Source organism: Poromitra crassiceps (genome assembly GCF_964638095.1).
Source record: "Poromitra crassiceps genome assembly, chromosome: 6".
Taxonomy (NCBI): Eukaryota; Metazoa; Chordata; class Actinopteri; order Beryciformes; family Melamphaidae; genus Poromitra; species Poromitra crassiceps.
Genome location: NC_139627.1, coordinates 43,098,483 through 43,125,145, shown reverse-complemented (window position 1 = coordinate 43,125,145; position 26,663 = coordinate 43,098,483). Strand labels below are relative to the sequence as shown.

The window sequence follows — 26,663 nt, the reverse complement described above, 5'->3', positions numbered from 1 at the left end:
ACAATTTGGCCACTACCACACAAACAACTGTCCAGAAAAAGGCCTGGTGTGGCCCTGGCATTATTTCATTAAAGACACCATACATCACAGCATTATTCCCCTCCATCTTCCCACTCAAACCAGCAGCACATCTTATAACCACAGCAAAGAAGGTCATGAATTGCTTCTTGTCCATGCAGATCACGTTATTGCGACTAGGTCCGTCCTCCTTCTTCTCCGGAGCCTTATGTACTTCCATCCTTTCTTCATTTCTTTCCCCACCCCACTTCTTAACAGCCTCAGCATATGATAACTTCCGTTCTTCTCCGATCTTGATCACTTCCCTCTCCTTGTTTCTTTGTGGACACTGAGCAGACCCCCCCCCCCCCCCCTGCATCATGACTCCCCCCACAGTGTAGGCACTTGGCTTCCTCCTTCTTTAACTCTCTACCCCCCACTACCACAAAGTCCTGACAACTGAAACACCTGAGAGGAGCTCTCTCAAAGGGCCTCACTTTATAACACTAACACACATAATCAAGCATCATCGCTCTCTTTTTTATACAGTACCCTCCTAAGCTGTGTAAACAATCTCTCTTTATATACAGTGTCGTACCCTCCTAAGCTGTGTAAACAATCTCTCTTTTTATATACAGTACCTTCCTAAACTGTGTAAACAATCTCTCTTTTTATATACAGTACCTTCCTAAACTGTGTAAACGATCTCTCTGTATATACAGTACCCTCCTAAGCTGTGTAAACAATCTCTCTTTCTACAGTATATACAGTATCCTCCTAAACTGGGGGACAAGCGCTTCTCACCGAGCTCGGATAGCTTATAATGTATTCATAGAGCTGGTTTTGAATCTACAGCCATACAAGCCAAATGTCACCTTCAGACCTTCTGGATGTTACATCTGTATAGCGGTGCGTTACTCTTCCCCCAACAGGAGAGACACTTCCATCCCATTTGGGATGTAATGTAACAGTTGTTCTGCTTCAGCTCTGTGTGATCACCCATAACAGAGGACAATGGCTGGAAAGTCAAGGTTACAGGGAGGGATGCCATTTTCCCAGTATGCTATCCATACTTCCTGTAAAGGCAAATCAGGTAAAGCTGAAAGAGCACTGTACTGTAGTTAGACATGATGGATCACTAATGAAAACAAATGGCAGCGGCACGCAGCGGTGTTTTTTTTTCTAGCGGCACGCAATGGTGTGCGCATGGATACACACTCGCGCTAGGGCAGCAAGTGCAGACGCGCGCACACGCACACACACACACACACACACACACACACACACACACACACACACACACACACACACACACAGTGACCTCATCAAGATGCAGAGAAAGGTCACATGGAGTTTTCTCTCCATCTCCCTGTTGTTTTCCCTCTCTCTCTACTCACGCTTCCGCTCTATCCCTCCATCCGTCCATCATCTTCCTGTGGTGATTCAGAGCTAGTTAACATCGTCATACCGAAATGTCGATTTCCAATGATCTAAAATGAAAATGACATATGAGCAAAACGGTGGGTGCAGGTGATACGCCTCACGTGGGATACGGTTAATAATCCTCTGGTTGATCGGGGCACCTGTTTGGGGGGAGGGTAACTGGGGGGAATAGCGTGACCCCCCCCCCCCCACGTGCTACGTCCTGCCGGTTAAACACCTCGCTTTCACGTGAAAAGAAGCGGCTGGCGACTGCACATGTAACGGAGGAAGCATGTGCTAGTCTACGACTCCCCAGATCGGCAGAACCCGCATCACTCGTTTGCTCTCTCGCTTGAAAGACGAGGAAGTTACCGCTCTGCTAATGCCACCCCTTCAAGGCCTAAACATGGTCGTCCGTCCACCTCGAATTGGAGCCGTCTCGCCGTCTGGCGGCGCCAGCTAGCCCTACATGCTCGGACGCCACTACGCCCTCCCCCCTCCCACCCTCCCTCCTCCTGTGGAAGCTCCGTGTGAAAATGGCGGAGATTGTGTGCCAGGCAGTCTGAATGAAATTGAATGTAACGTTCCCAATTCTATGTATTAAATTCTAAAAAACGACCCTCAACATTTGGGAAGGCTAAGCCACACAACTAGTTCGTTATAATCTGACGTCATGCTTTGAAAGGCGACTTTACGACGAAGAGCCAAGGCAACGGCCAATCACAACTCTCCTGCAGCTGACGTCACGCACGTATCGTCGCCGTGAAGTCACATTTTCGAGCAGCCCCCGTCAGCCGACGGCGCCCCCTCCCCGTAGGACGGCGCTCCACCCGCCGTCCTACGGGGAGGGCGGGGCGAGGCTCTGACGGACGACCATGTTTAGGCCTTCACCCTTACATGTCAACGAGCTATTTATATCAGGCATCGTTATGTTAAAGACCACCAGATGTCGCCGCTACTTCCTGGTTACAGCTCCTGACTCTGACGTTTGCGTTGCATGCATGCACTTACTCACACGTCCGCAAGAGGTCACATTCGTAAACATGGTAGACATTTTAACCCCCTTGAAAATGGACCAATGTTGATGTCTTCCTTGTGAGGATGGCCTGTAGCAGCCGTCATACATACTGTAGCTGCATCAACTCCCTCCCCCCACTTGTGTGACATTAAAATGACCTTCAATGGCGCAGCATGCCAGAAGAGGGGGAAGGCGGAAGAGGAGCGGTGGGAGGAGAGACGGATGTAAATGGGGGAACCATTGGGAACGGAGGGGGAGAAGGCAGAGGAGGAGGAGAAGACAGACAGGGAGGAGGGGATCAAAGGAAAGAAGGGAGACAAGGGAGGGAGGGAGAGATGAACCTGTGGGAGAGTGAGAGAGGGACATCGGGAAAAGACTGAGAGAGAAGGGAAGAGGAGATGAACGATGACGGGTTAGAGGTGGAGGCGGAGCGGCATAAATGTTATTACATAATGAAGTCAAAATGTATTACGTGAAGTTATTTAATAATGTGTCGTTACTGTAGCCAAGATAATGTGCTGCAGAAATGAGTCCTAAAACCCAGAAGTTAGCATCGCCTGGTTCCCTTGTCTGGAAGTCAATGCATCGCCTGGTTCCCCTCGTCTGGAAGTCAATGCATCGCCTGGTTCCCTTGTCTGGAAGTCAATGCATCGCCTGGTTCCCCTCGTCTGGAAGTCAATGCATCGCCTGGTTCCCTTGTCTGGAAGTCAATGCATCGCCTGGTTCCCCTCGTCTGGAAGTCAATGCATCGCCTGGTTCCCTTGTCTGGAAGTCAATGCATCGCCTGGTTCCCTTGTCTGGAAGTCAATGCATCGCCTGGTTCCCTTGTCTGGAAGTCAATGCATCGCCTGGTTCCCTTGTCTGGAAGTCAATGCATCGCCTGGTTCCCCTCGTCTGGAAGTCAATGCATCGCCTGGTTCCCTTGTCTGGAAGTCAATGCATCGCCTGGTTCCCTTGTCTGGAAGTCAATGCATCGCCTGGTTCCCTTGTCTGGAAGTCAATGCATCGCCTGGTTCCCTTGTCTGGAAGTCAATGCATCGCCTGGTTCCCCTCGTCTGGAAGTCAATGCATCGCCTGGTTCCCTTGTCTGGAAGTCAATGCATCGCCTGGTTCCCTTGTCTGGAAGTCAATGCATCGCCTGGTTCCCTTGTCTGGAAGTCAATGCATCGCCTGGTTCCCCTCGTCTGGAAGTCAATGCATCGCCTGGTTCCCTTGTCTGGAAGTCAATGCATCGCCTGGTTCCCCTCATCTGGAAGTCAATGCATCGCCTGGTTCCCCTCATCTGGAAGTCAATGCATCGCCTGGTTCCCCTCATCTGGAAGTCAATGCATCGCCTGGTTCCCTTGTCTGGAAGTCTATAGGATTTTTCTATGGGGATTTTGGTTAGATGGCTGAAATAAGGTCTGTGGTTAACACAAGTTTATGAAACTGTGTTCAGCAAGATAATGTTCACAAATGAACACCAGTTTTATGATGAAAAAAATCGCATTTACACTTCAAAAATCGTAAGTGGTGTTCATCTGTGAGGATTATACTGCTGAACACAAAGGTCTCAGTTTCATACTTATTTCAGGTATCTAACAAAATCTCTGTACAAAAATCCCATTGACTTCGAGACAAGAGAACCCACCGCAATGCTAACTTCTGGGTTGGCCGGGTTGGTTTCTACTGTATAATACGTTGTGCCGTCTCATGTCGTTGGGATGACATAAGGAAGAATAAGCGATGAGTCTTTGGCCTTCTCTTTAACGCTGTTTAGCCGTATATACTGTAACTGCCCCCCCCTCCCACACACACACACACACACACACACACACACATGGAGAAATAGGACAGAGGCTGCAGGCTTTAATCTAAACTCTCTCTCCCGCTCTCTCTTTCTCTCTGTGACTCATCGCTAAGTCATGAAGTGCTAAGACGCTTAAAGAGAGATTATTTCAAAACTCTCATTCAGACGTGATACAGAGAATCCCTCTCTCTCGCTCACACACACTCTTCCCCTCTCTATCGCGCTCTCGCACACGGAATAATCTTCACCTCATTAGCATTTGAAAACTCATCTCTGTACGAGTCACAGGCGCTCTGGTGAGTTTGTCGTCGTTGCTCGGTTATGAAACCGGAGCCACTCAGCCTCCCCGTGCAGGAGCCGGTCAAGTGTTGTAAGAAGACATTTTGCATCCCCGTTCACACAAACACACACTTTGTCATTGTGAAAATTTGACTTAGTTATGGCCTTTCAAAGGTTTTTTTCTTTTTACCTTTAATTGTAGCGCCACCTTCAGACCAATTGGCTTCATATTTCTGGACCTAGTAACGGCTACGATATCTGTCATTTGGAAAATTTTGATGTCTCTGCAATGTACCAACTCATGGGAATTTGTGCCAATCGCCAGGATAAAATGTCAGCATTATGTTTAAAGAATCCACGGAAATGTTCATATTTTACATTTCCTTCCACATAAATGTTTCATATGGACATTCCGGTCCTCCAGCACAGACAATGGCTCTTCCTGGTTACTTCCCCGAGCTGCTCGGCCACGTAACCGCCTCCCCATCCCCCCGCCTCAGGGGAACCACCGCTACTTCCTGGTTACCACATCGCCCCAGTAGCGATTTGCGGGAGCCTCGGCTACCGCGACTCGCAGCTACCGACCTGGTAACATGGTTAAGTTTAGGCAAATAACACATCTTGGTTGGGTTTAGGCAAATAACACATCTGGGTTGGGTTTAGGCAAATAACACATCTTGGTTGGGCCACAAAACCAACTTAGTTGAAGTAAGAATTTGGGTCAGCATTTGAACTAGCCTCAACGCGAGACTCATCAGTCATTCTCGCGTTGAGGCTAAATTTGAACCAGCTCTCTCATGACGAGAAAGTTACAGGTTGGGAACGGCAGGGGCAGCACTCAAACGTGAAGGATTTTCTTTTCACCATGCTGCAGGTGCTGACAACATGTCCACAAATCACTTGTCCTCAGGAATTAGTTCCTAAACTCTTGACACCGTGTGCATTTCAGCCGGTAGATTGCTCCTGACATACAGTACACAGACAACCCGCACAAGACGAACGCGCGACCCGGCTCCCCTCTCTCATAGCGGGGTGAATCTCTTCCTCACACCGGTGTTACAGTAAAAGCTGTGCCCACGGGCGTGTTTGACCGGAAGGGGAAACCAAATCATTATGGGGACCATAGTTCAGTGTAACATCGGCCAGTATCCGCCATCAAAGACATTTATTTCTGGTCAGAGACTGCTGTTTTTGATGAAAACGACCTACATTCAGGTGTCGATAACTAAAGAACGGATGAAGTAGAAGCTCTCTTCTTTCTTTTGGGATATTCAGTCTTTACGTAGGCATAGAAGAGAATATTCTGTGGGTCTTGGAAAATTAATGAAAATGATCAAAAACCCTGGCGGGGAATGAGTTAAATAGGAATTTTACAGCCTAAGCAGTGCATGATGTAGTTAACAAAAGTAATCTAATGGAGTAGAAAGTTCTGGTAGAAGTACAGTAGCAGCTATAATACTTTAATATAACGAGTGTAGTCCAGCTGCTGTTGCTGTAAAATGATGTATGCTCATACATCCTGATTCAACAGGAAATACATCACATTAAAGTAAAGATGTGATTTCATGGGGTCTTTTAGCCGGTATATTGGTCAGGCGAAATGGGTGGCAAATCTGAAACTAAGTTCTCCCTTGTTGAATTGTGACGCTTGGAAAAGCAGATGTCAGCCAGCAGGGAAAACAAGTGTGAGACGAGAACACACATTGTGTTTGATTCCAGCCTTTCTCAGATAATAGGCATGGCGTTATGCAGCGATAATGACAGCGGGGCGACGCATGATTAAAACAGAAAGGGAGAGTTTTCCTGAGAGAGGAGATGAAGCAATGACCTTGAGAGATGTGTCATCACATCTCTCTCTTGTCCTATTTCTGTCTCTGGCATTGACACCGGCTGCTTTGATCATCCCAAACCTATGCCCAAAAGGCTTCACATGAATGTGCTCCTGTTGAGCAGAGAGATGTAGTTTGCTGTGCTCCTCCTGCGGTTAAAAATAAGCTGCCGATCTCCTTGTGGCTCACCATGTCATGAGAATACATCATGAGGCGTGTGTGTGTGTGTGTGTGTGTGTGTGTGTGTGTGTGTGTGTGTGTGTGTGTGTGTGTGTGTGTGTGTGTGTGTGTGTGTGTGTGTGTGATGTGGTAATGCCTTTTTTTCGCCCAATCATAGAAATCCTATGAGGTTGATACTAGTTACATGTCTACGAATGTATCTCATAAAGGTTTAACTCTGCCTACAAAAGTGATACAATCAATTCTGTTCTACTCTGCATAAACAACATCTACAGCCCTGCTTCTTCTCACTTTCCCTCTCCCCCTCTTTCTCACATTTACACATGCGCACGCATGCACACACACACACACACACGCCATGCATGCACACACACACACACACACACACGCCACGCATGCACGCACGCACACACACACACACACACACACACGCCATGCATGCACGCACGCACACACACACACACACACACACACACACACACACACACGCATGCACACACGCACGCACGCCATGCACGGATTGCATGCGTAACGACATGAACACACACTGAGTGATGTATGTGAAATATGAAAAGCTTATATTCCAGGGAAACCCATCTGCTATCTGTTTCAGTCATTACCATAATAATTGGCACTCTGCACAGAGGAAGAGCCTGGGACTGGGATAGAATACTAACTAGCAAGAGAAAGGAGGGGCATGCTATAAAAAAAAAAGTATTTTTTTATAATAATAATTTATAAAGTCATTTAGTCTCCCCTGAGTGCTCTAGCTGTACCGCACGTCCTGATGTTGGTATTGTTCCCGGACCATCATTCTTCCCTAGTATGGGCCGGGATGACCACGCCCCGAACTCATTTGATTGGTCGCTGCAACTGCTTCTTCCTGAAAACGTGCAGCAATATAATTGTTAAGATTAGGGTTAGGGTTTTCTTATCTAACCACGACCATAACCAAACCCTAGCCCTGACCAAATAGTTGTACAGTACTTGCCTAAACCTAATGTCTAGCCCTAATGATTTATGAAAATGTTGTTTGACTGGGAATCGAAACCCAGTCCTCAGATTGGAAGGCAAGTACCTTACCCATTAAGCCACAGGACTGAGCACACCCTAAGCCGCACTTTTGTTATACCTTAACCCTAATCTTTTTTTTTTTTTTTAACTCTTTATTTTGAGTTAACAAAAGTACATGGACATACATTGACACTTGAAAGGAAAAGAAGACAGGGACAGAAAGAGACAAACAAAAACAAAACAGTCACGGGGGGTTGTGCTTCTCTGTCCTCGGATCCTTCCTTTTAGTCCGTTATTGGATTCTGCTCGCCTCTTGCTCTGAAGGCAGTCCACTTTTCCCATCGGCGATCCAGAATCTTGGCCTTCGTTCTGATGCGAAAAGTCATTTTTTCCATGGAGTGAATCTCCTCTACTATGGCCAACCATTGATCTGCTCCTGGTGGGTCTTCTTTGAGCCAATTCCTCGTAATGGCCTTTTTCCCCGCAAGAGTGAGAATCTTTTTATTAATTAATACACAGGACAAGATGTTACTATCCCTTGTGCCAAAATCCAAGGAAAAACACATTTAGAAGCCCAATCCAGAATAAAACAAGCTAACAGGCTAACAAACTAATAAACAAGACACAAATCACCAGTTACCTACCCTAGCCAACAGCAGTATGAAGCATGTCATTGGGGTTTTCAAGTGGGCACCTTCCTTCACCGACGTTTCGTTAAGTTAGGCCCACGACACCTCAAGAAGGCTTAACGGTGTAATCCAGCGTCCTGGAAACACCCCCCTCCATGCTACCACCGCACAACTGCATATTACCTCACTATCTAAGCCTAGCTATCCAGGTCGGTTCGGTATGACATTCCTGACTACACCACCACTGTCAATGATTCAGCCCTGTTGATGCGGACCGTTAATCATGACCAACAACAAAGAGATAAAAGAGATAGGAGTCCTCCTTCTGTATGTCCTCTTCTGTGATTAACCCAAGATAAACAACCTGTGGCTCCCTAGGGAACTCGTAACCCAATACTTCTTTTACAGTTTGACTAATTGTGACCCAGAAAGATTGTATTTTTGTGCAAAACCAGAAAATATGAGAATGATTGGCGTTCATCACCCCACACTGTCTCCAACAGGGTTGCTGTTCACCTAATTGTTTGTTTTTGATTTGAGGTGTGATGAAAAAGCGGATCAGATTTTTCCAGCCAAATTCCCTCCATCCTCTGGAGCTTGTTGAAGTTTGTTGTGTTTCGCATATCGAAAGCCAATCATCCTCTGACAGATTAATTCCCAGTCTTAACTCTAATCTTAACCCAAAAAAATGTACTTGTCGCACGTTTTCAGGAATCAAGTCCAGTGCCGTGGGAGGTCGCCTCCATTCATGCGAGTGAGAGACTCAATTATGATGTCTCAGAAAGGCATGACTCGAGTGCCCTCTCTGGGGAGACACAGATATGACATTACTCCAGAAGGGAGCAGGTTCAGTAGTGCATATGGAGGACAGAGAACGAGGTCTATATTCCAGTTATTTCCTGGTATTTAAGAAAATGGAGATATGAGACCCATCCTGGACCTCAGACCGCTCATTGTCAAGAGAGGATTTTGCATGCTCGCTAAAAAAGATGCTGGAATTGTGTCGACCAGACAATTGGTTCACCACAGTGGACTTGAAGGATGCCTACTTTCATGTCCCTGTGGTGCAGAGGTACAGAGAACTCCTGCAGTTTGCTTACCAGCGAATAGCTTACAGACCAGACTACCGTTGGGATACTCCCTGGCCCCTCGCACACTGTCACACACACACCCACACACACACACACACACACACACACACACACTCCCTGGCCCCTCGCACATTTTCAAAGTGTGCGGACACGGCACTCGAACCTCTGCGCCGCTGGGGAATACGGGTCTTGTTTTGTCCTAGATGACCCACTGATACTCATGGAATGTGCCCTCTCCCACACACTACAGATTTTTACATTAGATTTCACTTTATTGTCGGACAAGTCCGAAATTTGTCTTGCGTACTGTTTCTCATAAATATAAAAACATGTACACAAACAACAGTACAACAAAGTGCTACAACATGTATGACATCAGACATAAGAATGCATACATTACAGGAATGGGAAAACAGCCGGTGGGACTCGAAATCTTCTGTTTGATGACAGAAGCTGATATTTTCTTCAAATGGAAGATGAGCTGGGTCGGTCAGTTGATGCGCCACCTGAGCAGCTTAGGTTTTGCCATCAATTGGGAGAAGAGCACTCCCATACCAGGCCAGCAGGGAGTGCACTTGGGAGTCCGCCACTGCAGGCACGTCTGTCGGATCCCAGACAGACGTCTGTGTTGGTGGCGCTGCGACGGGTGAAACGGAGCGGGACAACACAAACACAGGTGCAACCAAAAGATTAATCAGGGGCCCAGCACTGGAACACCTAAATGGATTGGATGTTGGAAACCCTCATTAATGTTTTCATTGCACCTGTGTTTACCCTGCCTTTTAGACACAAAATAGCTGCTGTGAAAAAGGTCAATCGTTGACCATCCTGTGAAAGGGCGTAGAAGAACTGACTGAAACGTTGAGCTCCATTTCAAACACGGTGCCCCAAAGGAGACAGAAGTACAGTACATGGCTCTATCAAAGTTAGACTGCAGCCAGCCGAATTATAGCCGTGCTATCTTCCATTGATTCAGCAGCTGAAAGGAGAAGGCTAATGCCTTGTTAAGCTAATAATTTCATCATGTCTGGAGAAATCCATTCAGTCAAACCCACAGAGGGAATTACAATTAGACGAGGAGGGAAGCTGTGGAGAATGCTAAGCAGGGAAGGTGAGTCAGTTTCACCAAGTTCCTTCATGTCACTTCTCAAAGATGGAGCCTTTTGTTAGAGGGAGGGAGGGTTAACTATAACTAAAAGAGGGTTGAGTTAAGCTGTAGGCTGGTTTGGCTTGCACCCAGCTAGGTGACGTCAGTCCAACGTCTGGAGTGAGGTGGAGTGTGAGTCATAACAAGACCAGGTCGAACCTACAGTATATGCTCGGGCAGGCTCTCTCTCTCTCTCTCTCTCTTGCACGTGTGTGTTCGCGCGCGCGTGTGTGTGTGTGTGTGTGTGTGTGTGTGTGTGTGTGTGTTAAACGCAGAGACCAGTGGAGTAGTTTCCCCCCTCCCCTCTGTGTGTGTGCTGCAGATGCTCCTCCTCCTGTGTCTCTCTCTTGCTCCTCTGTGTGTGTGCTGCAGATGACCCCTCCTCCTCTTATATGCACACTAATAAACTGATTATTATCAGATTTCTAGAGTTACCTGATTATTCATGTGTCATGTAAACAGCATAAACCAATATCCTTTGGTAAAGGCTTAGATATAGGGGCACTTTACACGAGGACGGTTTCCTATGGTGACGGGGAATTATTGTATCGTTAGTGCCTCCCTTTTAGACGGCGACGGCGAATTTGGGCTTAGGAAACGACACATTTTGAAACCACCTTCCAGAGTGAAATTCTTTGAGACGCCCCCCGCTGATCATTCCATGTAATCGCTTTGAGACGGCACATTTCAGAAACTCTGACGTGCCTGCACACGCGACACACGCGATTACGCCATAGCCGTGCGCGAGTTGGCAACCATTAAAAAAAAAAACGTTAGTATGAATGAAGTTTGGCAACATTCAGAATTAAGCTACACTGTGGCCAACTTCAGTTACATGTTCATAACGTTACTGCTGCGAGGAGCCGATGGCTGTACCCGGTCCCGGTCGGCATTTAACGTTAGTTACAAAAGCACGTCGACAGTGTTTTCTCACTGCCAGTAGCCTACAGTAGGGTTTGACAGATGGCACACTCAGCGCTCCCGGTCCTCGCTGCTCGTTAAAGATTTCCAATAGGCGTTATTCTGATAAACTAGTCACATACAGTATATGTTACATTCTCACCCGACAAATATTAAAACTTTAAAACAGTTTGGGGTTTTTTTTTGCTTGAAAAAAGCTTTTTGGCAAGTCTAAATGACTGCGGAAGGCGTACTCTACTTCCGTGTTTAAAACCGGAAAGACGATTACGAAATGACGTCATGCTGAAGCGTCCTTGTATGGGCAAAGAATAAGGTGATCACACTACTGCCACCTAGCGACCTGGCATGTACATTACGGCGTTTTAAAAATTCAACAGCGCTCATGTAAACAGGGAGAAGGTGTAAAGGAAAAGGTGTGAAGGAAATGCTATTGTGTCGTTTCTTCCAGAAACTGTCCTCGTGTAAAGGGCCCCATAGTCTCTCCCCAGACTCCAATATTACGTTGAATCACTGCGCTCTGCATACTACATAAGTGAGCTCTGCAGCATGCAGTAAAAGTATCAGCATAGGAACTCTCATGGGTCTGGCATTGAGACTAAAGGCTTAGATAATACCAGTTTATGACTTGTCCAATCAGATAAACATTACCGGATTATTCCTTGACAATATTCACTGGTCTCTGTCTCTTTTGCCGCCCGCCCACCCAGACCGCAGAGAGGGGCTCGAGGCGCCGATGACAGCCAGATGACAGACTAATTGCGTTATCTTTTGCCATGTCTTCTAACAGTGTCGCTCTGTCCTCCATGTCTTCTAACAGTGTCACTCTGTCCTCCCCGTCTTCTAACAGTGTCGCTCTGTCCTCCCCGTCTTCTAACAGTGTCGCTCTGTCCTCCCCGCGTCTCCTCCTCCTCTCTCATCCTCGGCTCATTAAAAGATGATGTTTGCCTGCTAAGACACTTGGAAGTTTATTCGGATTTGTTATTGGGAGCCTGCGGTCACAGAAGTCACACAGTTACTTTTCCCTCCCTGTGCCTTAATTTGGCATGCTCTTCCCAAAGCTCTGTCTAGCCAATATGGCTTATTACTGCACCACAGGGGGTGGGAGTGACACATGTGCACGCACGCGCGTGCACGCGCGCGCATGCGCGCACACACACACACACACACACACACACACACACACACACACACACACACACACACACACACACACACACACACACACATACACACACACACACACACACACACACACACACACACACACACACACACACACACACACACACACACACAGGCCGACGTAATTAAAGCCAGCACACAAATCATGACCAAATCAGATGCAGGCAAAAACGTAATAACGAAACCATAATACTATAGCTGCATCTCTCTCTCTCTCTCTCTCTCTCTCTCTCTCTCTCTCTCTCTCTCTCTCTCTCTCTCTCTCTCTCACACACACACACACACACACACACACACACACACACACACACACACACACACACACACACACACACCAGAGCTATAGACAGTTGTATTTTTTAATTTGTGTTCGTTTCTCTCTATTTTTTTTTAATCTATTATTACCATAAATTAGTCTTTTATTTGGACTCAGATGATGTTGAAAAGACGAGATCTCAGAAACTGCCGAACTTTCACAACTGACGTCACATCTTAACACCGAATTGCTGGCTAAGTTAATATTATATAAATAAATGCAAATCATAGTAAAGTGCCACTGAAAACCATTCCAAAAGGTTGACAGCGAGCGAGGAGCGAGCTACACAGTACGTGAACCACGTGATACTTTTCCAAGCCCGCTATTAGATAACTACAAATACGTCATGCATGTCGGACCCTAAACATAGCTGTCCGCTCTCTTTGCCAGAGAAAAAGTAAGTTGACAGAGTTACCGATCACAAAATATGACCAGATTGTACGAGTGGAAACAGTTTTCTTTTCATTTGTTGAAACCTGTCTCAGTTGTTCTAATAAAGGACTGGGTTCTCCCTCAGCGAGGCATTGGACAGCCATCGAATGTGGCTGTACAATGCCTACAGAAACGAGAAAACCTGACCTTGAAAGACTGCCTCATACACATTGATTTCAGCGAAAGCTACAATTGCAAATATTCATGAGAAATCCAGTCTGTGCACTCTGGGGGGGTTTCACACCAGTAAGCGACCGTCCGCTGGAGTTCTCTATGTGCACAAACAGCAACCCATGCTTTACTGAAGTACCGCTGTCGTGAATTGAACCCGGGTCTCGTCTCCGCAGTGGTAGGCGAGTGCTTTTACCTCTACAGTACCCAGACGCCCCCTTGCTTAAAATGATAGTTAGGATTTTTTGATGTGGGGTTGTATGAGACTTGCATACAGTCACATGAAGTAGAATGCAGAAACAAACGCGGCCCCAGTTTGGAGAAATGTTTAATGTTTAATGTTTTTAGCTGAAATATACAGTAGCCATGTGCAGCTGGAACCACACAGTTCTATGTTCTTCCTATAGCTCAAGCACCTGGCTCCAGTGCAGATTTCAGCTAAAAACAGGGTGTAAATGACATATCATTAATGAGGTCCTGGCACTGGAACACCTGCTTTACATCTCAAAAGAGTTGCTATGAAAAGGGTGTAATGTCATCAGTGCAATTGTGATGTCATCAGTGAAAATGTCTTCAGTGAGTGATGTCATTGGTGACATCGGTGATGATGTCATCAGTGATGTGTTCTTCTGTGGTGTTTTATGGCAGTCGGTTCTCTGCTGAGGTTATAAATTGGACGACTCTTGCTCATAACCCAGCCAATAAAGCCTGAACCTGCGGCAACAACATAGAGCATCATCCGAGCCCAAGCCATCGAGTCCAATAATATGGCTATGCCATGCCGTTATTAGACTCTGTGTCTTGTTTTTGGACTATGGACTGTGTATGAGTGGACGGAGGGTGATCCTAACCCTATTAGTTTTTTGTTGGTTTTTCGTGCACACCAAGACCGCGGTCGCGGAGTTGAGCAGCGGCACCCAGATCTTCGGCATGCGGCTGGAGAGGAGCGACAAGCCGGCGGAGACCACCCAGGAGGGGGTGATCCAGGTGACCGAGGGCAGCAGCATCTTCCTCAGGTTCTATGGACTGCAGATCGGACTGAACACATCGGCACGCATCAAGTTCACGGAGCTAGATGGTGATGATAAAGACGGTCATGGACGCCGCACCGGTGTCCGTTTTAACAGGATTTGCTCAAAGTTCACAAAGGATATAGTGGTGCCCCAGGGGGCCATGATGAACGTCAGAAACCAGAACACCTCGGGGGTGCTCAGCGTCAAAATCCTGCCGCTCCGTAAGAACGAGATGGCCAAGAAGTTTGGCTTGTGCGTGCAGGAGAGCCAGGGGGAGAGGAGGTGGCTCATGCTCGGGGAGGATGATGGCAGGGTGCGGGTGGTGGAGGAGAAGAGCTCCCTGTTGTCCATTTGGCTGCAGGTGATCATCATCGCCTTCCTGCTGCTGCTGTCTGGCATGTTCAGTGGGCTCAACCTAGGCCTGATGGCACTGGACCCCATGGATCTGCAGATCGTGCAGAGCTGCGGCACAGGCACAGAGATGGAGTACGCCCGCAAAATCGAGCCCATCCGCAGGAAAGGCAACTACCTGCTGTGCTCACTGCTCCTGGGCAATGTGCTGGTCAACACCACGCTCACCATCCTCTTGGATGACCTCATCGGCTCTGGGATCTATGCCGTGGTCGCCTCCACAAGCGGCATCGTCATTTTCGGTGAGATCTTGCCGCAGGCGCTCTGCTCTCGCCACGGCCTGGCGGTGGGAGCCAACACCATCATGGTCACCAAGTTCTTCATGCTGCTGACATTCCCCCTCTCCTGGCCTATCAGCAAGATCCTCGACTACGTCTTGGGTCAAGAAATCGGCGCCGTGTACAGCCGGGAGAAACTGGTGGCGATGCTGAAGCCCTACCTGGTGAAGGAGGAGCTCAACATGATCCAAGGTGCCCTGGAGCTCAGGAACAAGACGGTGGAGGACGTGATGACACCCATTGGCAACTGCTTCATGATCCACAGCGACGCCGTGCTGGACTTCAACACCATGTCAGAGATCATGGAGAGTGGATACACGCGCATACCTGTGTTTGAGGACGAGCGCTCCAATATCGTAGACGTGCTGTTCGTCAAAGACTTGGCCTTTGTGGACCCGGATGACTGCACCACCCTCAAGACCATCACGAAGTTCTACAACCACCCGGTCCAAATCGTGTTCCACGACACTAAGCTGGACTCCATGCTGGAAGAGTTCAAGAAAGGAAAATCCCATCTGGCCATTGTCCAGAAGGTGAACAACGAGGGGGATGGAGATCCTTTCTATGAGGTGCTGGGATTGGTCACCCTGGAAGACGTGATAGAGGAAATTATCAAATCAGAGATCCTGGATGAGACAGACCGTTACACTGATAACAGCCACAACAGGAAAAAGGTGGCACCCAATAAGAATAAGAGAGACTTTTCCGCCTTCAAACACGAGAGCGAATCAAAAGTAAAGATCTCTGCTCAGCTGCTGTTGGTCGCCCATCGCTTCCTGGCTACAGAGGTGAGTTTGTTCAGCCCGTCTCAGATCTCGGACAAGGTGCTGCCGCGAATCCTTCACCACCCCGACGTGATCCAGGAGATCAAGTTCAACGAAAGGGACAAGCGCTCGCCCCATCACTACATCTACCAGAGGGGCAAGGCCGCCGACTACTTCATTCTTATCCTGCAGGGCCGAGTGGAAGTGGAGACTGGCAACGAGAACATGAAGTTTGAAACGGGACCCTTCTCTTTCTATGGTGTCATGGCACTCAGTCCACCAACGCAGGAGTTTCGTTCCCCGAGCGGGTTGAACCGAGGAGCCTCTCTGAGCGGAACCGACCGGACAGAGTCACTCTTTGTGAGCGGCACCAACAGCCAGTTCAACAGCAGTGGCATGTCACCACAGTACACCCCCGACTTCTACGTCCGGGCTCTCAGCGACTTGCAGTTCGTCAAGATCACCAGGGCCCAGTACCAGAATGGCCTGGTGGCATCTCGTCTGGATGGCACGCCACACTCCCCTGAGAGCGGACACAACGACGAGACCACCCTCCAGTTCCTCAACGAGCAGAACTGCCTGTCCAGGCTGCCATGAAGCACGGTCAAACACCACAGCCAATCAGAGAACAGCATTTGACCCCACCCCCTTCGGTCGCATGCACACACTACTAGATGTGTATGCCGAGGAGGAAGAGGGGTCGGGCGCTCATCCATGGCCGTCATGACGTCACACAGCTCTGGACCTCGGTAATTATTTCCTAAAACAAGAGCCTCAACCATGTATGAAACGCTAGAGGACTTTTATTTTGAAACCAGGGACCATGTATGAAAGCTGGAGGATTTTAAGTTGAAATTACGGTTACAGGAAGTTAACCTGACGCACAGGCTTGGGAAGGTTACTTTAAAAATGTAATCCAATACAATTACTAGTTACCTGTTACATTTTTTTATTCAGTAACGTAATCCAACTATCACAATATAAAAGTAATGTAAGCGATTACTTTCTGTTACTTTCTGTTACTTTTGGATTACTTTTTAAGAAATGTCCTGTATTTGACTACTGGAGTCCGGGGGACATTTCAGACGTTATGTGTTGGTTACAGCAGGCTTTCAGCCAACCTATCTAGTCTCACCTGTTTCTCATTAATACGATACAATACTACAATAACAATCATATTTACATCATTGGATTACAGTGCACTGATTCTCTGGTCTCTAGTCATTTATTTTGTGGCCTTTTTAAGAGCCAAGTGTGTTTTTTTCTCCCAAGGTTTTAGTTTTTGTTGTTTTTCACTATGTGACATCAAACAAAGTAGACAATAAGAAGAGTTAATATTTACTAGGGCTGTATGCAAATATTCTGATATTTGTTCATTGGGTTGGGTAGGTATTCTGTTTCCAAATTTGGTATTCGCATATTCTAAAAAAGAAGCCAGGACTAACGTTTCGATATTACAAGATGTAATATGGAAATGTTAAGCCTAATTTATACTTATTAGAAAGTGTCGCTCAACACATGGTCACCAACAATAAATAAAGTGTCGCTCATGTTGCTGCATTTATGCTTCTCTCCTCGGCTCAATGGTCTCGTGACGTGACACTCGAACGCTATAGACAGAGAACTAGTGCAGACAGCCAAGAGAGGGAATGCTGTCAGTGAAACCACATCGGAGGCAAGATGTAATGTAGCCGCATATACTGTAATGACACACAACCACACAACTCACCTCCTCTCTCTCTGGGAAGTTGGTCACGGTGTTCTTTGTGATTTTCACGAAGTCATACATCAAGGACAGGCTGATAAAAATCGCGGGGACATGTTAATTTCATTTCAGCGAAAACCAAAACAAGGAAGTCAAGCGAGCATGCCTTCTATATAGCCAATCACACTTGTGCGACACTATGTGACGTAGTCAGCGACACTAGAAATGTCACTAGGTAGCAGACACTGCTCGGCGGCACTTGAAAGTGTCGACTCAAGTCCTCATTTCTGTCGGCGATGGTTTCAAAAGTGTCGACAGAGAAAGCATAAATTGGGCTTTAGTCTTGTACTCTGGACCTAATAAAAAGACATTGAACTGTTCGAGCTGTTCCAGTGAATCCTTCTTTAATTGCTGCTGTCCCGGTTCCAAGGGTTAAACAATCTGGGAACCCAGAGTCTATTTCGGCACGTAAGACTCTGGGACAGCTGTACCTTTTTTGATGCTTCCTGTACAGCGTGGATCTTCCGCCCGGGACTTCCACTTCCGCGCAGCGGCATACATTGTGTTGCTTTTATTTTGAATGCTAAACGTCAAAATTATATATTCACTAGCGTTCGGGACCAGAACTCTTCTATTCGCCGGTACAACAACAGAGCGGCACTGTGGAGGCGGAGGTCCCAGGTGGAAGATTCGCGCTGTAGCCTACAGGAAGCCTAAAAAAAAGGTACGGCTGGTATGGCTTGGCGCCGTGCTCTCAGATCCAGGATGCCAAGGAGAGGGTCATTTCTTATGCGAGTCACAGTCTCGACCCTGCCAAGAGAAATAATCAGAATTAGTTCTTTTAAATTAGATCTGTTGGCACTCAGGTAGAAGAAAACGGAGAAGTAAATCAGAATAACAGGCAAATTGTCACTTATTGTCACTTAACGTCATTGTTGAGTTGACGCGTGTTCTCTTTTTAATTGACGGTGCATAACATTACCTCCAGCTCAGGTCTGCCCATAAAAAGAAAGATTAAGCCAGTTGTGAAGTCTTTGAATACATGGAGAAACATTTGTTGAAATGTTACCCATCCAATATCATGAAGAAATACTGCACCTCCAAGACTCCGTCTTCAGGGAGGTCTGTACAGTGGATGGCATTTTGGATTTTATCTTTACCATAGAGAGCTCGCAACGTGGTTGGGCGGAGATGTTTTGCAATTTCTGGGTCAGCTGGCCCACAGAACTCTCTGAATGTCTTTGGAGTGTCGGTGCCACAGATCTCTAGGGCCATGCAGGGTCCAGAACACAGCTCAGTCACCATGCTAGGATAATCTGTTAGAACCCCTTTGTAAACTTCATAGAATTCTTCTGCATTGGCCCGGTCCATATTGAACATCTGAAGGGCTGAGATTTGAAATCCAGCTGCAGATATTGAGTTCAGGATCTTGCCAGTCAAGCCTTCTGATATGGCATGAGGTTTGATGATGCAGCATGTGCAGTCTGTATAGTTGGCTGTGTTTGAGGGACCATGACCTATTGTGGATGGAAAGAAGAATTCAAGTTCTCTGGCTGCTGCAGCAACTGAGTCAGACCCGTGCCCAATGTTTTTCATGTCATCTGTTCCAAACTGGGCACGGACACTCTGCTGTGCCTCCCTCCATGCCACAGCAGAGTCTGTAGGTCCCAGAAGCCTCATCCAGATAGATATGGCCTCATCACCCATCAGCTCCATGGCAACCACAGGCCCCGAGGACACAAACTGTACCAGGTTATTGAAGAAAGGCTTTGACTGATGTTCAACGTATAGTTCTGCTGCTTGGCTCCATGTAAGCTTTGTCATTTTGGCTTTGCTCACAATCAGGTTGGCAGTGTTTATCAATTCAAGGAAATCTCCGATCTTGGCAACTGCATCTGGCTTTATCATAGCGAGTGTTTTTTCTCTTTTGCTGCCAAGTTTGTTTGCTGTATACTGATCTCCATAGCCAATCAGATTGACCTGGCGAGAGAACACATTCACTCGGTTCCCAACAAACAGGTCCTCCTGATTAAGGTCATCATATTTGGTCTTTCTCAGAAAGATTCGCTGGTTTTTAACATCAAACATTTCCACTGAGCCATCTTTTGGGTAGAAGAACAGTTGGTAGCGTCGCAAGAGAGCTGCAGTGGTGTCATACCACTCAGCAAGAAAGGCATAGCGATCCTCCTGGTCACCTCTTTCTCCTCTGTCTTCCTGGCCTGGGATCTGTTGCTCTCTCTCTCTGCCTTTATCTCTCGCTGATGCCATTTATGTAAATCGTCTGACTAGTTAACTTGATGAGTAGTGTTAGTATTTTGTAGCTAGCTCAGTCATCCAATTTATAACCTCATCAGGGAAGGATTTATGAGATCGCTGATGGGAAAACTGCTGACAGATGTCACAATATCTATGACATAATCAGTCAGTGGGTATGGAATTATCAGTGATTTATGACATCACTGATGATGTCACAATGTCTATGCAGAGTTCACTGGACATTGTCATTGTGACATAAGTGATTTATGAGACTATGACATCCCTGATGTCAGTTATGACATCACTGGCCACCACGCGTTTGCTTGAGTGATATCAATAGTGACATCACTGATGACATCACTCACTAATGACATCATCATCAAGTGCCATAAATCACTGATGTTGGCGGCGTACCGGAGAGAATGGAGGACACGAAAGGTCTTGATAACAAGAATATGAAAAGGCAATGGAAGGATTTGAGTGACTCTGATGATTCAGTGGGGGAAAAGGAGTCTTTTCTGGTTGGAATGGTGGCTGTGACATGGCATGACGGGATTTTTAAGGATCCACATGAGGTTGGGAAGTTTATTGGAGGAAAAGTCAGAAATAATTAATTTGATTAGGATCCTTAGGAACCTAATCTTAATTAGTATGATTGTGATTTAGTGTGTCTGAGAGTCAGAGGAAGAAAGCCTTGAAGATTTGTGTGTTTGAAGTGTATCTCGCTGTGAGCCTGTGAGATCTTTCCCGCTCGGGGCGGAGACCAGAAAGAGAGGAGTGGTGGGTGATGTGCCGCTGTCGGTAGATGCCGAAACATTTTTGGAGGTGGAAGGTATGTGTGTGGCGAGGAGAATGAAGAGATTTCAGGAAGGGATGAGAGAGGAGTCTAAATCTGTGTGTTTAACTTTTGAAGAATTGCCATCGAGAGTGTTGCTTGGCTATGTGTGTTATAGAGTGAGGACCTTTGAGAGAGCTCCTCTCAGGTGCTTCTGCTGTCAGGAGGAGTATAGTATGGGCATGTGGCTGCTGTGTGTACTAAAAGCAAAATATGTAGGAGATGTGGGAAGACTGATTGTGAGGTAAAGTGGACTGAGGTAAGGTAGAAATGTGCAATGTAAAGGAGCAAGCCAAGTGCCTACACTGTGAGGGGAATCATGATACGGGGTCTCTCTCCTCAGTGTCCACGAAGAAAGAAGGAAAAATCTAAGACCATGTATTCTCATATCACCATACTAAGCATCTCGCACGCTTGATTCCTAGGCTCACCCACTGCGCGGGCTGGCCCTGCAGTTCAGATACGCTGTCCGAGCTCACCTGCTCTTATGACATCACTGATGACATCAAAATTGCTCTTATGAGATCACTGATGATGTCACAATCCCTATGACATCATCAGTGATGTCACAATGCACAATTGCTCAAGTGGCATCACTGATGACATCATTTCCGGGACCAAATTGAAACAGAGAACATTGCCCACATGCTCTCTTTTATAATATATAGATCTCATATCACCATATCATATCCAACATCTAAGACCATCTAGTCTCATATCACCATATTATCCAACATCAAAGACCATAATGTAGTTCTCATATCACCATATTACCATATCCAACATCTAAGCATATGGAAGTGGACATTGCTGCTACTGCTCTTGTGGATATGACTGCAGCACGATGGGCTGGGCCTGGGTGTGTTTTGTGTGGCCTGCCTAGGGGGAGAGCAGGGGGAAGGGTGTGGGCATGTCCCGTGCGAGCATCAGAGCAGCATCTGTGGCTGGGCCCCCCTCCGGCCCGTAGCAGGGCGTCCAGTAGTAATGCCTCCTCAGGCCGTGGGACATCTCGGCCAGATGCGCCTCACCGTCCACCTCGTACGCGCTCACGTCTGTCTGCTCCGGAGGCAGCCGGCCGCTGGCTGCTAGCTCTCTGAACGCCTGGCACACAGGCTCTTCCAGGTGGTTTCCCCAGATGTAGATGTGGCTCAGAGTGCTGTTAGCCTTCATAGCCTGAACGAGAGACAGCAGACCTTCTGTCCCTATGTTGTTACTGGTGATGGACAGAGCTCTCAGACCGCAGGTTGGCCGGGCCACAGCCTCACTAAAGCACATGGCACCGTCATCTTCAATTTGATTGGACGACACGTCTATAATCTGCAAGGTGGGGTTGTGCGTGAGCAGGGCAGCGAGATGCCGCGCGCCGTCACGAGTCAGATGGTTACAGCGCAGGTCCAGGTAGCGCAGGCTGTGATTGGCCCACAGGCCCTCGGCGAGGCGCTCCACCCCAGAGTCTGTCACACACATCTTCCCCAGGTGGAGCTGCTTCAGCGTCTGGTTCACCGCCAGCATCCCAGACCAGTGAACTGCTAAGCTATCCTGCAGGCAGAACAGCAGAGGTCTGCTGATGTTGACTGAGTGCAGAGTTCTGTTGCTGTTCAACACGATGGCGAACGCCACAACGCTCTCAGTGGCTAGGTCACAGTCAGCCAGGTCCAGGTCCTGCAGTGTGTTGTTAACCTCCAGCATGCTGGCTAACTGCATTGCTCCCCTGTTCCCAATCTTATTGCCAGTCAACCTCAGAGAGAGGAGGACCCTGTTACACTGCAGACTCTTGGCCAGGGCCACAGCGCCCTCTGTCTCTATGTCGTTACACATCAGGTCCACACAGAGCAGGGCTGAATTCCCCTCCTGCAATAGGTCAGCCAGGTGTCCCGCCCCCTCGTCTGTGATGTTGTTGTACCTGACGTCAAGCTCTGTCACAGTCTGGTTGTTCCTCAGAGCGAGCGTCAGAGCGAGAATGTCACTGTCGTTCAGCTTCTGAACCCCCTTCAGCCGGCTATTGCCCCTCAGCTTCAACCTGACATTTCTGTCTTCCGTGGTCTCCTGTAAAATCTGTAAGACGTACGGGTTCATGGGCAGTTTGTGTTGTTCGCAGACGACGGCGTAAGCCTCTGACACCAACGGGCTAGTGCACATTATGCTGGCAGAAGTTAAATGTTTGAGTTGCTATGGCCCATTATAGTAGTAAGATTATAATTGCTTGAGTGACATCACTGGTGACATCATCACTGATGACAGCACTATTGCTCGAGTGACATCACTGATGACATCACCAATTCTATCCATAATAGAGTCCAACAGTCACGTGACTTTTCGTGACGTTTCCGGCCCCGGAAGTAAGTTCCCCATTCATTTTCTCCCATAGACTTTTCGAGTTTTAAGGCTGGAACCTTTGAATTCTTTCCCCCCGTTATTTTTTGTTTTTGCTCAAACCTGTTTTATGGTCAATCATGATTGAGTAGGTCACCGCACGGGTCGGCTTTGTTCCAAACTCGGACGATGGGGAGCAGTTCCCCCTGTACACTGTACTCCCCTGTGTACACTGCACTGCAAATGATGCCCGACAAAGCTCAAATTCGGCTCAACTCTAAAACGAGTCGCACGGCTCGCAAATCGGGTCTTCTTCTTCTAATGGCTTTCCGGCAGATTGGATGCCTTGCAGCACATTGCTGCCTCTCACAGAATATTACACAAATTCCAGACTCAGGGGTCCGCCCCCCACCTCAATCTCCTCTTCGACCGCCGTGTTCCCGGACCTCTCGGCCCTCATGCAAGCGCGCTGACCTTCCTCGCTGCTCGACGGCTCCTGCTTCAAATCTGCAAATCGGGTCAGAAACCGCATAGGCATTGTGACATCATCAGTGATGCCATAGATCACTGATGATTTATAACATCACTGATGATGTCAACTGAGGATGTCACTTATGCAGACATTGTCACATCAGTCACTGATGATGTCATACCCACTGATGTCATAGACAATGTGACATCATCAGTGATGTCATAAATCCTTCCCTGCTGAGGTTATAAATTGGAAAACTGGTGGCCTCTGTTGAAGGGCACTTCTCTCACTGTTCACACAATAAGGTTTGTGTGTTCTAGGACCATTTACAATCCACCATGGGAGGACATGACGACGCAGGCAAGCAACAGTTCAATGGGATTGCAAAGTACTTCAATTCATACACAATCACAGGAAGGAGGAATTGTGTTTTGGCCACATACGCCAGTATACTAGCCATTGGCCTCTTCTTTAAACTGATGCCCAAGAAACAGGCAGGACGTTGGGTTTAGCCATGAGGGTTAGGGCGATTGGTTGGGGTTACGGTAAAATATCAGGGTAGGCCAATCGGAGGCACAGTAGGGCAGGACATGCCTTTGCCATCCTGGGGGGCGGGCATATTGCATTACTATTTTGTAGCTAGCCAGCTAGCTCAATGGTTTATTTTTATTTTTATAATTATTTGGACATAGATTGTTGAATTGTACATGAGAACGCAAAACAAATGGTCACATTAATAAGCTGCCACTCCTAGCTATATAATAAATGGTGGTCAAAATGGACAACACATTATGCTGTCACAGAAAAGGCTAGTCATCAAGTTATCTAGAGTTAGACGATTTATCATAAATGACATCAGAGAGAGAGTGACAGAGCCCAGGCCAGGAAGACAGAGAAAGAGGTGACCAGGAGGATCACTATTCCTTTCTTGCTCAGTGGTATGACCCCACTGCAGCTCGCTCTTGTGGCGCTACCAACTGTTCTTCTACCCAAAAGATGGCTCAGTGGAAATGTTTGATGTTAAAAACCAGTAAATCTTTCTGAGGAGGACCAAATATGATGACCTTCATTAGGAGGACCTGTTTGTTGGGAACTGAGTGAATGTGTTCTCTAGCCAGGTCAATCTGATGGAGATCAGTATACAGCAAATAAACTTGGCAACAAAAAAGAAAGAACACTCGCTACAGTATGATAAAGCCAGATGCAGTTACCAAGATCGGAGATTTCCTTGAATTGATCAACACTGCCAGTCTGATTGTGAACAAAGCCAAAATGACAAAGCTTACATGAAGGCCCTGTGGTTGCCATGGAGCTGATGGGTGATATATATCTGGAGGAGGCTTCTGGGACCTACAGACTGTGGCACTCTGCTGTGGCACGAAGGGAGACACAACAGTGTCCATGCCCAGTTTGGAACAGATGGCATGAAAGACGCTGGGCACGCGTTTGACTCAGTCACTCAATATGGACCAGGCCAATGCAGAAGAATTCTATGAAGTTTACAAAGGGGTTGTAATAGACTACTTGCACAACTCCACTACTTCCTGAAATGAGTAGGGCATCTTGGTTTCCTGTCCTACACTATTGGATGAACTGATTAATGTCAGGTGTGCCTGATCACTGTTGTTGTGACTGCAGCACTCAGGCACACCTGACATTAATCAGTTCATCCACAGGAAACCAAGATGCCCTACTCATTTCAGGAAGAAGATTGAGATTTCATTGGGTTTTTTTTTTAATGTGGGAGCTCTTAATTTTCAGACCAGGGTAGGGCTGGGCAATATATCGATTTTATATTGATATTGTGATATGAGACTAGATACAGTATCATCTGAGATTTTGGATATCCTTATATCGTGATATGGCATAAGTGTTTTTTCCTGGTTTTAAAGGCTGCATTACATTAAAGTTGCTAGCTGTTATATTCAGGGATTTACAATAGGCTAGTGCATACACAGTCCAGCTGGGTGAAAATAGTAGCCAGCCGGGCGTCACGTGCCAATTTGCATTTCAATACCTACAGTCTCCGCTCGCAGCGGAGGGAGGGGGCTGCACTGTGTATGGGAAGTGCTATGATGTTCATCACTTGAACATTGTTCCACATGGTCTGAAAAAGTCCACGTCAACATGGTGGAGAGGCAAAAATATTGTGATATTTGATTTTGTCCATATTTCCCAGCCCTGTGATATCTCACATGTGGCTAAAAGAATGAATAGAAAATAGAAAATATAGATATAAATTATATTGTGTATCATTCAGCCTAAAAGTACAGTGGTGCAGAAGGTTGTTAGTTCAATCCTTGCATCAGACTGTGGCTTCAGAAATGTTGACAAATACAAGCCATGGATGACCGAAAAAAGCTTTATTGTGTCTTAGCAATCACTGTGATAGAGTACCAAAACGGACATTTATTTCTATGAAAATGTCACAATTTGTATTATAAAATCTACTAGTACCAAATTCATTTTAGGTGGTGTGAGCTTCCCCTCCTGATTCTCAAGTGAGTATGGTGTATCATCCCTCCTTGCGTCCCAGGACAGTGTCGTAGATCTTGCCGGTGTGGCGGTGATGGATGCAGGTGAAGCCGGCTGAGGCCAGCAGGGCGGCGTACTGCGCGGCCGTCCTCTCCCGCCCCTCCGTCTGGACCAGCATGTTGAGGGAGTACAGCTGGGCCGTCAGCGGGCCAGAGCCATCCTCATGGAGCAACGCCTCCACCAGCAACACAGCGCCCCCTGCAGGAGAGGCCAGGGGAAGTGTGTGTGTGTATGTATGTGTGTTTGTGAGTGAAAGAAAGAAAGAAAGAAAGAAAGAAAGAAAGAAAGAAAGAAAGAAAGAAAGAAAGCTGTCCACAGCCGCAGCAATAGGGTAGATTGGTGGATATGAGATTCTGTGATTGGCTGTAAGCTGCACACTGACACTGACCTTCACTTACTACACCAACTTTTTTGCCAGGCAGCTAGCTGGCTGGCTGCTGGATTTGCCAGGCAGCTAGCCGGCTGCTGGCCTCTACGTCTGGTTCTGTCTGAAGGAAGGAAGGAAGCTGACTGCAATCCTGAGCAAGTATATCCCAAATACTCAGTCGGATACTTTATTTGTATAGCACATTTCATACACAGAGGCAATTTCAAAGTGCTTTACAAATCACATCATCAGTGGCCAGCAGCCACCCTGTCAATATTTTTGCCAGGCAGCCAGATG

The 26,663-nt window shown here is 47.1% G+C and overlaps 2 protein-coding genes and 2 pseudogenes across 4 annotated transcripts in view; 1 reads left to right on the top strand and 3 right to left on the bottom strand.

Moving 5' to 3' along the window:
• The first annotated feature begins 4,547 nt into the window (after positions 1-4,547).
• LOC310777908 (metal transporter CNNM4 pseudogene) lies at positions 4,548-16,480 on the top strand (annotated as a pseudogene). The gene is made up of 3 exons: positions 4,548-4,596; positions 4,930-5,093; positions 14,306-16,480. The product of its transcript is annotated as a metal transporter CNNM4 pseudogene (transcript).
• A 2,173-nt stretch (positions 16,481-18,653) lies between these two features.
• LOC310777907 (nucleoside diphosphate kinase homolog 7 pseudogene) lies at positions 18,654-19,856 on the bottom strand (annotated as a pseudogene). Its single transcript has one exon. The product of its transcript is annotated as a nucleoside diphosphate kinase homolog 7 pseudogene (transcript).
• Positions 19,857-21,558: 1,702 nt separating this feature from the next.
• On the bottom strand, positions 21,559-22,818 carry LOC310777906 (leucine-rich repeat-containing protein 34-like; the record flags this gene model as incomplete). The annotated part of the gene is made up of 1 exon (XM_083638252.1): positions 21,559-22,818. The coding sequence occupies one exon, from the start codon at positions 22,816-22,818 to the stop codon at positions 21,559-21,561; it is 1,260 nt and encodes a 419-aa protein (XP_083494378.1).
• A 3,161-nt stretch (positions 22,819-25,979) lies between these two features.
• The window catches only part of asmt (acetylserotonin O-methyltransferase), a gene marked incomplete at both ends in the record, with an annotated part of 15,564 nt that continues 14,880 nt past the window's right edge, over positions 25,980-26,663 (bottom strand). The window contains one exon of the mRNA XM_083638251.1: positions 25,980-26,197. Within this exon, the coding sequence (XP_083494377.1) occupies positions 25,980-26,197 (218 nt within the window). The remainder of the gene's footprint in view (positions 26,198-26,663) is intronic.